At 38.8% G+C, this 14,514-nt stretch overlaps 2 protein-coding genes across 3 annotated transcripts; one reads left to right on the forward strand and one right to left on the reverse strand.

The window, feature by feature from the left end:
* Positions 1-1,169: 1,169 nt before the first annotated feature.
* Positions 1,170-4,259, forward strand: LOC135439598 (xylulose kinase). Of its 2 annotated transcripts, XM_064698329.1 has the most exons (6): positions 1,177-1,433; positions 2,096-2,217; positions 2,280-3,107; positions 3,253-3,474; positions 3,534-3,723; positions 3,797-4,259. In XM_064698329.1, exons 1-6 carry the CDS (start codon positions 1,371-1,373, stop codon positions 4,031-4,033), a joined length of 1,662 nt encoding a protein of 553 aa, XP_064554399.1. In that variant the 5' UTR covers positions 1,177-1,370; the 3' UTR covers positions 4,034-4,259. The 2 variants fall into 2 exon arrangements, with proteins under 2 accessions (XP_064554400.1, XP_064554399.1); XM_064698330.1 differs by lacking the exons at positions 3,534-3,723; positions 3,797-4,259 and having other exon boundaries at positions 1,170-1,433; positions 3,231-3,371.
* On the reverse strand, positions 4,180-8,848 carry Sf3a1 (splicing factor 3a subunit 1). The gene is made up of 7 exons (XM_064698328.1): positions 8,655-8,848; positions 8,398-8,562; positions 8,164-8,335; positions 6,634-8,102; positions 6,400-6,578; positions 4,463-4,633; positions 4,180-4,400 (listed from the first exon to the last, which is right to left on the reverse strand). Exons 1-7 carry the CDS (start codon positions 8,761-8,763, stop codon positions 4,299-4,301), a joined length of 2,367 nt encoding a protein of 788 aa, XP_064554398.1. The 5' UTR covers positions 8,764-8,848; the 3' UTR covers positions 4,180-4,298.
* Between the last annotated feature and the right edge of the window lie 5,666 nt (positions 8,849-14,514).

Here is a 14,514-nt window from a genome sequence, read left to right on the forward strand (position 1 = left end):
TTATTATTATTATTATTATTATAACATGGAGATCAAATTCATATATGAAAAAGCTAAATAATTTAAGACAATAAAATTATTAATACTATTAACAAATAATTTTCCTTTTTTGTATTTGGTATATTTGAATATTTTAAAGTTTATTTTTTACACAAATTTCCTAAAATTAGTTAAGTGATCAGTCTCTTGACCTACCTATGCAGGTGCAGGTGTTTGCCAAAAGTTGACCCTTTCGGCCCAACGGGCTGCTGCAGGTAATAAGGGGTCAACATTCATTCATCAATTCAAGCCCTAAATCATAAAAAGAAGGACGCGCGTCAGACGCGTGCCAATAATGATATTTTTAAATTTTGCGCCCATGATCTCCCCATTCACACACATTTGTGTCTCTGTGTGAGTGTGTATAGCTCGAAATTCAGAAGTCCAAAAATATTGCCAAATTTGCATCGGACAGGCAGGCAGGGACCAACAGGCACACAAGCGCATAAATGCTTCTATTCATATACAAAATACGCCAGTATGCGTGAATAGCAAGTCCAAAAACTTTTAAATGCACACATGCCAACGCTTAGGTACCCTTTCGAAGAAGAACGAGCTAAAATGAAAGAATTTCGCATCGACGGGGCAAACCCTTTCATTATTTCATATTACTCGTCCCGTCAAAAGGGAAGATATGCCACCGACTTTTGAGAAAAATTGAATTTGTGGGCATTTTTGCTTGTGCGGACACATACACACACAAACAAATTGAAAGAGCATTGAGAGTAAGCCAAAGCAGTTTCCTGTAGTGGGAGCGAGATAAAAAACAGCGATGCCGTTCTATCGCACAAATCATATGGATGAGAGTAAGCAACAGCAGTTTCTTGTAGAGTGAGCGAGTAAAAAGACAGCGTTGCCGTTCCCCGACACAGGCCATATGTATTCTTACTCTCTTGCTCTGAGAGCATGCGGGCATGTCTCGAACCCGAACAAAAACGAAGGCGAGTTTGGACCAGCCGCAGAAATATCGAATGTCACCATCGAAACTAGGGTTTGTCCGGTCTATATGTTATTTGGTTAGTGTTCGAATGCAATATATCGATTGTAAGAGTTGATATTGGATAGTTCGATATATCGAATACGTATAATATCGATGTACATCGTGCATCCCTACAACCCGACAAAAAATAATAAATGCTTACACCTGTGATGCCAAGATTAAATCATTTGGGTGTGTGTTCCTTCCAAAGCATCAATGGTAGTTTATTAACAAACCCAGGGTGCTCACAAGTGGACGATTTGGACGGTTTGGAGTTAAGACAAGCTACCTGTTCTTAGAAAACGATTATAAAATAAATATTTCAAAAGCGGATCAACGCAATATAAACACAATGCCTCAACAGGAACAGGACTCACAACAAACATTTTTGGGCTTCGATTTGAGCACGCAAAAGGTAAAAAATGCATATTCAAGTTTATAGTTTTGCTCCTGTACAGTTTGTTTGCCTTTGAAGACTTCACCTCAGATCCACTTGCTTACGCGGCACACGGATCGGACCTAAAAAATGTTATTGTAAAAGGTCAAATGCTTGTTCAACTGCTAAAATTACTAACACTTCTAATCAGAAACCAATTTTTATTAATATGCATATATATTTAGAATTTGCTTATCGCTCATCTCGTACCCTCGAGCTTGACTTTTATATGACTTTTATATGTGTATAATCTTCAAGATGCCTCGGCAAACTGTTAAGTTCCTTTCAATAGCCTTTGCTACTAGCTTAAAAGGACAACAGATATACATACCTTTGTTTAAGCGTTGTATGTATTTTAACCGACAAATTCGGCGTAGTATTTTAAGCAAAAATGTAGCATAGGGCGTAGGGCCGTTCGGCAATGATTCTCTCTAATCATGACTTATTTTTGAGATAAGGTATACGAAATAAAATGTTAGCGAACTTTTAAGAGTTTATAATTTTTCAATTTTTATTTGCAAAAACGACGTTATAAAAATGTGCTGGGATAGCCAGACGAAAGCATTGACAGCTAGCTACCCTTTAGGCCGTCTTCTAACGATGGTTGATCCTGACTGCTACTGACAAATTGATTTTTTCAGCTTAAGGCCATTCTCCTTAATGCCGAACTGAAAGTTATTGCCTCGGCAGAGGTAAAATTCGACAGTGATTTACCAGAGTTTCGAACCACAGGGGGCGCCAACCCGGGCCCCAATAAGTTCGAGTAAGTCAAGTAGTTTTAATGGGATTTCAAGTTCGTTCATCTAATTTAAGAGACTTTATTAGGTACTTTGTTCAGCCTGTTATGTGGGTAAAGGCTATGGACATTGTTCTGGATCGATTGGTAATACAGGAGGTTGATCTGAGCACTGTTGTTGCCATTAGTGGCTCTGCCCAGCAGCATGGCTCCCTGTACTGGTCGAAGCACGGCATTGCGGCTCTACAGACTCTGGATGCCGAAAAGTTTCTGCATGCGCAAATCGACGATTCAGCGTTTGTAGTAAACAGAACGCCTATCTGGATGGACGCATCAACCTTGAAGCAGTGTTTCGAAATGGAAACGGCCATTGGTGGGCAGACTGAAATGGTTCAGATGACTGGTTCCAAGTGTTATGCGCGCTTCACGGGGCCACAAATACGTAAAATTTACCAGCAACGTACACACGCATACGAGGACGCGCAGAGAATCTCGTTGGTTAGCAGCTTTCTGGCTTCGCTGTTCCTTGGGAAAGTAGCGGCAATTGACTACGCCGATGGCTCAGGCATGAACTTGTTGGACATTCGGCACAAAACGTGGTCAAAAACATGCCTTAATGCTTGTGCGCCCGATCTGGAGGATCGCTTGGGTGAAGCAGTGAGTGGATTTTCTATCCTGGGAAATGTAAGCGAGTACTTTGTGCAGCGCTTTTGCTTTCCACCTACATGCAAAATCGTTGCCTGCACGGGCGATAATCCTTCTGCTCTGGCAGGAATGCTTGTCGACAAAAATTGGCTGAGTATATCCCTAGGTACCAGCGACACGCTGATGATGAGCCTGGAAGAACCGCCTAATCTAGAAGAGGGACATGTGCTATGCCATCCAACGGAATCGCATGAATATATGGGTCTTTTGTGGTAAGTATATATATATACAATAATTTAACAAAAAGTGCATTTGCCCTATGTTTGAGTGGATACATTTTGTGTTTAGTTTTTTTTTTTTAGAATATATCGAAACCAGCTTGACATTCTTTTCAGATCTCCTACTTTTGTAATTTAGTTTCAGAAACGGGTCAATGGTTCGCGAAGCGATGAACAAATCAGAGGCTGACGGCAGCTGGGAGAAGTTCAATGAGTTGCTGGATTCTACACCACGGGGTAATTTTGGCAACATGGCTCTGCACTTTAACGAAATGGAAATCATACCCAAGGCGAAAGGAACGCTTCGGTGGAACAAGGACATCCATCGGAGTTCTAATGACGCCGTAAAGGGTGTACTTAAGTGAGTGTAAGATAAGAAACATTTGTGTCCCCTATAACCTCTTGTATCTTGTCTAATAGATTTAGCTCGCCTCAAATTGAAATCCGTGCATTGGTCGAGGGTCAAATGCTACATCATCGTGCTATTGCGGAGGACATGGGCTTCCACTTTGGGAACCAGACTAAAATCCTTGCTACCGGTGGTGCCTCAGTCAACCAATCCATTCTTCAAGTTATTGCTGATGTTTTCAATGCACCAGTCTACAAACAAGTGAGTGATAACTCTTCCGTTTACTGACAGACCTTTTTTAAGTGTGTTCCTTATATGCGTTGCTTTGTTACAGAATGAGAGTGAGGCAGCGCTTCTTGGTGCCGCATATCGAGCAGCCTATGCTTTCTATCTTAATAAGAATGAGCAGAGGGAACCCGTTAACAGCTATCGCGACTACATCCTCAGCAAGACGCCAAATCACCTTAAGCTAGTTTGCGAGCCGAATAAAGATAGTGAGACCGTATACACGCCTATGTTGCAACGATACAGGGATATGGCGAGCGTTCTCGAAAGTCAATTGGCTCAATGAGCCATTGTATAATCCGTGGTAGTCATCTTTTGTAAGTCCGCGCTCCACGATTTAAATATTAAATATCACCTATGCACTTTGGAAACCACATTCCATACTCCAAATTTTATATAAAGATATATACGACTAAAGTGCAATTAACAAAATTATTCTGTGATTAACCATTTTTATATTGATTGATTGCAAAAGCATTCACAAAAATAAACTTTTACATGTTTCAAATGGATTTTATTAAAAGGAACTAGCTCCTTATTTCTTCCCTTCCTTACTTCTTGCGACCGCCGCGCTCCTTTACTTGAAGGTGTACCGTAGTACCACTTAATAGGTTGTAGAAGGCCATGGTATTGCTATCCTTAAAGAACATACCCTGAAAAAAATAGCGAAATAAATCGAAGTATATTGTGAAAGCCGAAAACAAGCACTGTTTACCTCATAGAATATTTTTTGTTTTGCAGGTGGCATGCCTGTTTCGTCCTGCAATTTGGCCTTAAGGTTTGCAATAGGGTCGGTTAGCGCCAGGGTAACGGCAATCATCTGACCATTTAGCTTCCATTCCGATTTCTCGGTGTTTGGTACCTGCACCTGTATCGTTACAGGGCTCTGCAAAAAATTTTAATATTTTCAGAACATTTTTATTGAAACAAGTAAGTTTTCTGTAGTCGAGAATGTCCGACTAGAAGTTACCCTACTTCTGTACACACGATTTTTATGAAATCTGTGCATACTCTACGAGAGTCTATATACCTAATTTGGCCTTTCTCGCTCATCCTTTTTGGGCTATGGCTTAAAAACCACATCGACAAAAGATAAACTTGTTTTACATATGCTACAGAAGAATACATATTTAAAATTTCAAGTTTAACTTTTGTAGTTTTCGAGCTCTCCATAGACGGACAGATCAACTGGTACTTATGGGGCCGCAAATGCTTCCTTTTACCTGTTACATACATTTGCACATACTTTTTTGCCCATTTTTAATGGGTAAACACGCATTATAATATTCCTGGGATGCCTGCAATAAATTTTATAATAAAATGTGTCACGCTCTGAACCTAATAAACTATACACATAAATATAAACACACTGACGTGCCAAATTAATCAACCCTACCCGTTTAACTACCGGTATTATCATAAATATTTACATTTCATAATCCTATTACCATGGATGAATACATATAATAAAGCATCTAAAATAAATATCAGGCTAATATATAATTTACTAGCGGGTATAACCCGGCCTTGCCCGTGGCACGTATGTTATAAAATCAATGTTCTCAAAAAAATTTGAAATGATTTTGAAACTGATCGGACGGTAAACAAATAACTTTCATACAAACGTTTTCAGCCAATTTACCACTGTTGCGAGTGGAATTTCCCAAATCGCTGAAAGACGCATTCATTACATTCTTATGTAGAGCTTTGAAAATAGGTTTGAAGCAAATCGGACACAATTTAAAACTTTGCACAAAAAAGCTTTGAATCGCATTCCACCAGAAAAAGTTTGGATTCTGCGAAAAGTGTGAAACACGTCTCAAATGATTTTTCTTATAGACCTCTGCAAATGAATTTGAGTGCGAAACGTCACCCACCAAATCTTTGACCTCCATTTCCACCAAGGAGGAATGGATTTTTCAAAAAGTGTGAAACACCCCTTAAATAAATTTGAAGATAGATATTTAAACATGAATTTGGGGCCGATCGGATGGTAAACAAAAAACTTTCATACAACCTTTTTCCGCCAATTTACCACTGTTGCGGGTGGAATTTTCCAAATAGCTGAAATACGTACTTATTAAGTTCTTTTGAAGAGCTTTAAAAATAATTTTGAAGCAAATCGGACACAACTTAAAACGCCCCCAAAAAAATCTTTAAATCGCATTCCCCCCGAAGAAGTTTGAATTCTGCGAAAAGTGAGAAACACGTCTCAAATGATTTTTCATATAGATCACTGGAAATGAATTTGAGCGCGAAACGTCACCCACCAAATCTTTGACCTCCATTTCCACCAAGGAGGAATGGGTTTTCCGAAAAGTGCGAAACACCCCTCAAATGAATTTGAACAAAGATCTTTGAAAATAAGTTTGGGGCCGATCGGATGGTAAACAAAAAAGTTACATACAAACGTTTTTCGCGATTTTTCCACACTTGCGAGTGGAATTTCCCGAAACCCCGTCTTAACGTGCACCTACATCACATAAGGTAGCTACAGTGAAAATTTCAGCTTCCTAGCTCTTACGGTTTGGGCTGTTCGTTGATCACCAATCAGTCAGTCAGTCAGTCAGTCAGACAGTCAGTCAGTCAGTCAGGACAAACAGTTTTATATATAGAGATATATATAATATATATCCATAAGTCATAACCAACCTTATGAAGAGCTATGAATTCTGCTTCGGGCACCAAGTTATCTTCAGAACGCATTTTCTTAGTAGGCGGCTCATCCTCAATAGGCATTAACTCAACTGGCGGCGCAGGAGAAATCTGCTGTGGGCCGCTTCCAGATGGCATGCCCATGTAGCCACCAGAGCCAGCACCATAAGGGGTTGCTAAAACAGATCCGATTCGATTAGATGTAAATTACAATTCAAGTATGTAACATACGTATCATGGGTGGTCTCTGCATCATCATTACTGGATTGGACTGCGACATGCTGTGTTGCGACTGCTGCTGGTGTTGATGAAGCGACGGCGGCTGCTGATGCGATTGGTGATGATGGTGCTGAGCGTGGTGATGAGTGACACCACCACCTTGATGATGCAGTGCCTGGCTATTTGTGTGGCTGTTGTGTTGGTTCTTCGAAGATAATGGCTGCGGAGGCGCGGAAAGCGTCGCTTTGTTACCCACAGGCTTGGGTCCAATTTTCTCTTTTTCTTCATCGTGCAGCAGACCTTTCACTTTGTGAATTTGATGTATTTGGTCTTCGAGCGTAATATTAGCACGAGCTGCTCGCGTGGCCGCTTCTACACTGGATGTGTGACCGTCCCAGGTGACGCGATCATCCTTTTTGGTCTCTTCTTCCCCAAGCTTTTTTCCAATAACAGTTTCTTCATCACCCACACCAAAAATATCTGTGCGGCGCTCTGCCAACTGCTTTAAGCTGGCCTCGATAGCCGTTCCTGCTGCGAATACATTGTCTTGATTGATCTTCTCTACTGTGTGCTTGTCACGCTGCTCCACCCAGCGTGGATCAAGTAATCCAATGCGCATATGCTCCGACACTTTAGAGGCTGGGATTTTTTCGCCTGTGATTGGCGATATAAGGTATTCATCTGTTGCCACTGGCACCGGCTTCGGTTGGACCGCCTTTGGATCGTATTTTTTAACCACAACCTTGTCGTGTGTGGGGGGTAGCATGGGCGCGACAGTTGGCTGCATTTTTGTAGTTGGCGTGTCTTCATCACTTGAGGCCTCGTCCATGTCCTGAACCTGTGTGTTGTCGCGTTTTGCGTTTGCTGGCTGCCCATAAGCCGTTGCGTTCTTCATTTGAATTCCTACGCGATTCTCCATTTGTGAGAGTTTGACACCACCATCCATGTGACCAACCATTGGAGAGTCTACCTCTTCGTCAGACTCGATTTGCATTTCAATGTCGCCCTCTTCCTCCATTAAACGCTCTTCCATTAACACACGAGCACCGACTTCATCGGGGTTAGTCGGTGGTGGAAAGTTGCCGCTTTCAAACGGCTGATAGTCAACCGTTTCTACCACGACAAAATCATGCCAGTCGATTTGCGCATAGGCTACACGCTCGCGTTCTATCTTTTCTTCTTCGCGGCGACGCTGCGCCTCCTGGTGTCGTTGCCAATTGGCACGATATTTTACCTGATCCAGCACTAGAAGCATACTAGCGCGCCCGGGTGCGCTTTCGGTACGCAGCTTGCCCAGTAGATCTTTTGGAGGAATGAGTACTTTAGTGTACTGTTCTAAAAGCTTGGTAAAGTACTGAAATAGTGAGTGCTGCGGTCGTAGAAAATCAAATTGAAAGTTTCGTTGCTCTCTGCTCATCAGATTCGTAAGAAACTGACGTCCATTTCGGGCCACAAATTGAGCGGTTAACTTCACTATGTCTCTAAAAAAGAAAATCTCAAACATTATAGGAATCATTTTCTAGGAATCATTTTCTAACTCACAAGTCTAACGCAGAAATAGAAGGTGGATCAGCAATGAATTCGAATTCCGCAGGCGGCTCTTTTGGTACAAACTGTTGTTCCACTACCTGTTTTAATAGCTCCTGCTGCCTCTGCTGCGCCGCACTCGTCACTGACAACTGCTTAATACCACTTACTGCCGCGTTGCTGGCATCTGTTAAAATAAGGGATAAATTACTTATACAAGTCGATATAAACCCAAGGAATAATACTAGCCGTTTCCTTCACGAAACTCGTTGACCTTATGCCTGTAATAAGCATGATACGGATCGCCTCCATTTAAAAAGTTAAATTTCGGGTTACCCAGCTCGTTTTGCCGGATGCGAGCCTCAAACTCCGGACCGTTACGCGCCACAAAGCTAGCGGTCTTGTCAACAATATCTAATTAGTTAAATATAGTTTACTGAGCATAAAGAAAACCTTCAGATATAAATAATAATATGTATTTAAAGTGTTTTTTTGTAAAAGGATGCTTCTAACTTCCGGCGGCGGATAAATAATGCCAATGATGGGCCCAGACATTGGCTTAGATTGATCATTGTTGAACTGATCGTTGGAGGTATCCGTTTCAAGTAAAGGCATTGTTAAAAACTGCTTGATACTATTTTATGTACTTAGTATGTTAATACATCAACACGAAAACTCGGCAAAACACAGCTAAGTAAAGTGTGACCGTATTACGAAAGAATGAAAATACTACGATACTACTAAGAAATACTTATTTCTTAGTTTATAATACCAATATCAATACTTTAAAATTCAAAGTCTTTAACCCAACATAGAATCAATATTGGGTCAAATGTAAGATTTTAATTTTTTGTATACTTTTATTAACAGCAAAAACTTTTAGTGTTGAATTGCAATAATTCGATTAAAGAGAAAACTAAATAAAGTTATTTTGAAATTTATCAGCCTCATTTTTCAAAAGGAAAAAAGAATTTAAAATTAAAATAATATAACATGAATCTGGTACGATACATTTCGGTTGTTTTTTTCTTGTTAGTATGCTTTTACACGCAATGAAAATATATTTGCTTGCTGTTAATAACTATGCGTTTCTGCCGGCACAGCATATGCATTAACACAACTGACTTCTGTAATGTTGGGAATGTTAGGTTATGTCTCTGGTAACAAAATTTGTAAATTTGTGCACTATAAGCTTCGATGAGCTTCGATTATCCGGGAGACCAGCAGGTGTTTTAATACCGTTACTAACCTCTATTTTTGATGTTATGCCTGTAGCCGTGATTTATATTTTTTGTCCTTGACACCCATATATGCATACTTATGCTCATAAACAAATTAAAATTAGGCCATTTTTCCATTTATTTTTTACTGTAATGCGCGTTTCCGTTCATTCTGTTTTAAGTGTCTTACCCGGGGTTTTTTAATATCCGGGATATTTGAGGCTTAACTGTATTAAAAACATTTATTATTGTTTTTGCTTTTGCAGTAAAATGGTTGGTCAAAGAAAGCTACTCTGATCCTCTTTGATCTTTGGGAGGAGAACATATAGGGGCTTTGTGGTGTATTTAGCAAACCACCAAATTAGAAGTGCCGAACCACTAACCAAATAACATATAGACTGGTCAAACCGTACTTTTGTTGGTGACATTCGTTTGCTTGTGCGGACACATACACACACAAACATTTAAACGGTACATCGACAAATTGAAAGAGCACTGAGAGTAAGCCAAAGCAGTTTCCTGTAGTGAGAGCGAGATGAAAAACAGCGATGCCGTTCTATCGCACAAATCATATGGATGAGAGTAAGCCAAAGCAGTTTCCTGTAGAGTGAGCGAGTAAAATGACAGCGTTGCCGTTCCACGACACAGGCCATATGTATTCTTACTCTCTTGCTGTGAGAGCATGCGGGCATGTCTCGAACCCGAACAAAAACGAAGGCGAGTTTGGACCAGCCGCAAAAAAACGAATGTCACCAACAAAAGTACGGTTTGACCAGTCTATATGTTATTTGGTTAGTGGCCGAACTCAGCGCTGCTTGCACCCTATTGGATGCAGAAGACTTATCGATAATTTTTTTGATGTAAACACCGAACCACTAACCATACAATGCATAGACTTGTCAAATGTCAAAATAATCGGATACCGATAAATCGACAACGACTAGCCCCATGTGTGACCGTGATTATTTTAGTGTGCCAGACAAGTAAGCTGCTGAGAGTGGTAGCATAACGCCAACTCGACAGCCAAACATTAATATAAATTCGCCAAGCTCAACATACAACATTACAACAGCTAACACTGTTTAGTAAATACACGTGTCTTAATCATGCGCAAATACATACATACGTGTATATGCATGTGCATAGTACCCCTCGCTTACACGTGTTGCTTTGCGTACTTGTATGCATCAAATGCTCCCTGCATAGCTTCTCAAGAGCTTGGAGAACGTGCATACATGATGATTGTGTCGTATGAAGTAAAAAGAAGGAGATTTAATACCCTTGCACGATCCGAGACTTTTTCAGCAATGCTCATAGTGCCCTTTGCGCCATGATGCTAAGAAGCACAGGGATTCAAATAGCTCTATCATGTATTTCCGAGTATGGTTAAGCATAACTGCGAAAAATCTAATAAAGTTTATATTCAGACAAGAACCTCATTGTTCTGACCGATATGTTCCTATGGCAGCTATATGATATAGTGGTCCGACTGTTGATACGGATTTTGCATCTACATATATCAGACACATAGGAAAACTAAGTCGTAAAACTAATAATGTTTGGTGAATGATATCGTTGACTAAACAAACATGTTTTTCATACAAGAACCATACTTTTCGACCGATCGTTCCTATGTCTGCGTATATGATACTAGTGGTCACGATCACAGCTGGTTTTGACATATGTAGCTGCGTGACATTACAGAAAGAGGCACTTCTGGCAAAGTTTCATAAAGACAGCTTTAAAACTGAGAGACTATGTTCGCATGGATAACAGTACAGACGGTACATGGCTATATCGAGCTGTTGATACTGATCATGAATATATACACTTTATGGGGTCGGAGATATCTCCTTCTATGCGATACACATTTCACGACAAAATTATACATACTCTCTGCAAGGGTATCAAAAAATATAATATATTTCTATCTTTATTACGTACATTTAAGTAATTTATTAATAGGATCTTTTATAATAATGAATTTTTTTAAAAATGTATAAATTTACTGAACGCATACAAAGAACCTTAGGCTGTGACGTCACATGCGCAACAGAATGTTGTAATCTTCTTAAATTCATATACTTCCCTTGGGTTGGGCAAATACATGCAGATTTGCACCAAAATGTGTGAGTTGAACCGTTCGAGTTTTTTGCGATGATTTATCGAGTTTTCTATCGGTGTTATGAAAAATATGAAAGTATCATTACCATAAACAGCTGATATAGCACCGAAGGCAAGCGGTAACTTTAAATTACAATTTTAAATTTTAATAATCCCACAGTTTTTAACATTTAAAGATGGCTAAATCCCGCGAAGAGTCCATTTTGAAAGGAAAACTTTGCGGTGCTTAGACAAATCAAAGGAACTCGATCAGCTGTTTATTTAAAGAAGCGGTACTTTTCCCACTCACATGTTACCGACAACCGATAGAACACCAATATGTGAAATTTGAAAATGTGACATTTCTTAAGCATAGTGGACAAAGGCTATTACTCTATGACTGCAGACGTTTCTAGTCGCCACATATGCCGATGACACGGCATTCCTCGCCACTGCTGAGACACCTTAAGAGGCTTCTCAGGTCATGCAAGGCCAATTGGACACACTTAACGAATGACAGAGGAGATGGAACATGATGGTGAACAACGAAAAGTCCACAGCCACCACTTTCTCTTTCAGGCCTGGTAATTGCCCTCCTGTCTACCTAGGCGGAGCTGTAATATCAGTAGCGACGACACCAAAAAACCTTGGCATGACTCTCGACAGGAGGTTAACATGGAAAACTCACCCTTTAAAGAAAAGGAAACAAGCGGAGGACAAGCTGAAGTCCTATTACTGGCTTGTTGGCCGCAAATTCAACTTAACTACTCGGACAAAGCTCCTTGTCTACAAGGCAATTATTAAACCAATTTGGACTTACGGCATTCAGCTATGGGGTACTGCCAGCCGAAGCAACCTAAAATTAATTCAAATAATTTAAAACAAGGGACTGCGCATCGTTTCCAATGCACATATTTTCCACGACAACGCTTCCAACCACAACGTTCTAAAGATCCCATGGGCTGGTGAGGAGATCGCCAAAAGTAGCAGCAGATACCTGAATAGGCTCTGCCTTCATAGCAACAACCTAGCAGTTGGCCTGCTGGACAACAGCAACACCACCAGAAGACTCAAGAGAGTGCACCCGCTGGATCTTCCAAGGGACCAGATCACTTAATCTAATTATACCCTACTCCCACCACTTACTACAAATGAAACACACCCTGCTCAGTACCCACGAAAAATTTCGTTATTGCCAAAGTATGACAGATTTTTAACAAAATGGTTTTCTCATGACGTAAAAAAAAAAAAAATTAATTTAAATTTGTCATACATAATAAACCATTTGTACTATTGTTTGACCTTTTGCAAAAGGTCTACAAAAATACTAAAATTATACTAATACTAATACTTGTCCAAATTTCCCCAGTCATTATAGTAAAATCTTTGGCGACCAACGCATTGATCTGATCATTGGGGTTGTCTTGAGTTTCAAAACTATGCATTAAGAACGAGATGCAGAAAGTATATACATATAAGTACTGAGTGAGAACGAGACACAGATATATACATATCTGGGTCTATAAGAATTCAAAATGAAATTTAGAAAATCAGCTGCAGTGACGTCGTGCACTGATCGTGATAAGGATTCCAAAAATACTGTCAATAGCTTTTTTGCCGATTTGACGACTTTATTTATTATGTGCAACACATCTGCCTTTTTAAACTATTTGGATTTGGATATTTGTTTAGTCTTTTGAATAAGCGTAAGACTTTATCCGTGGAAGAAAGAAGAAATATTGTCTATATTTCTTATATTAAATATGGCATTTGAGTCTTGTATATAAAATATTTCGGATTAAGCATAAAAGTCTATCAATAGAAGTACAATATTTCTTGGATCAGTTATGGCATTCATATTTTGCATTTCAAAATTTGGGGACTATTAGAGTTTTGAATAAGCGTAACAAATATTTCGGAATTATAAGAGTTTTGAAGAATTGTAAAACTTTTTCAGTGGAAAAACAATATTATTGGCATTTTTGATGTTAACTAACTATAACTATTTAAAAATAATCCGGATTTAAGTTCCTTGAATATCCACAGCTTTCAAGTTTTTTTGAAACAATCAATTTTTCATTCAAAATTACAAATTCATGTTTTCCCGTATATACATGTATATGTATATCTACATTAAATGTACTTACAATTAGCGATGTTGTTATATCATCCTAGCTTGTCATATATAGCTGTGCGTATAAATTCATATGTATTTAACCTGTCATGCACTTCGTGACAAAATTTGTGTACCTTATTTACAAGTTTTAGAGTTCAAAGAGATTTGATACACTAGAATTTCAAAAGGAGGTAATGCCGAATATATTACAGAACAAAATATTTTCGTTGAATCCAGAAATTATAAAATTATTTTTGTAATTATAAATAATTATTCATTAATTTATTATGAAATAATATAATTAATGAAAAATTAATAATATTTATATTGTTAAGCCAATCGCAGTACACACAGTTGGTCAACCATTGCATACATACTTATGCATATGTATGTGTATTGCGTATAAGCTCAAATATTCATTAGAATAAAAATCCTTGCGAGCTTTGATTCTTGGTAAATAGTGACAGAGCATAAGCGCAAAATAGAGTTACAAATTGAGATTATATTAGAGACGAATGTGTTAAATATGAATATACAGCGCATTTAAAAATTCAATTCAAATGCATTTCCAGAAGCATATTAACTTGAACTTTTACATCATCATGCATGTTTTGTTCACTTAGTATATAAATTCATATGTATTTATGCATGGAGGTTTAGTGGCAGGCATATTTATTTTGAATAACAATTGGATAATGATACATTTAAATATGCCTCAAACAAAGTGAATATAAACAAATTTTGTAATCAATATTGTATTAAAAACTTATTTAAAAAATAAAATTATGTCAAAATTTGTCTCGTTAAAATAATTATCCCGACCACTGTCCATATATCCATTTGTATGTTGGTGGCGTTTGAATAACTGCTTTGTATACAAAGCGAAGTTTGTATTCCATGTATTTAAAGCCACACACATACATACTA

This window comes from Drosophila montana, unplaced genomic scaffold (assembly GCF_035044405.1).
Source record: "Drosophila montana isolate Dmon_TW-CO22-7 unplaced genomic scaffold, ASM3504440v1 contig_599_1, whole genome shotgun sequence".
Lineage (NCBI taxonomy): Eukaryota > Metazoa > Arthropoda > Insecta > Diptera > Drosophilidae > Drosophila > Drosophila montana.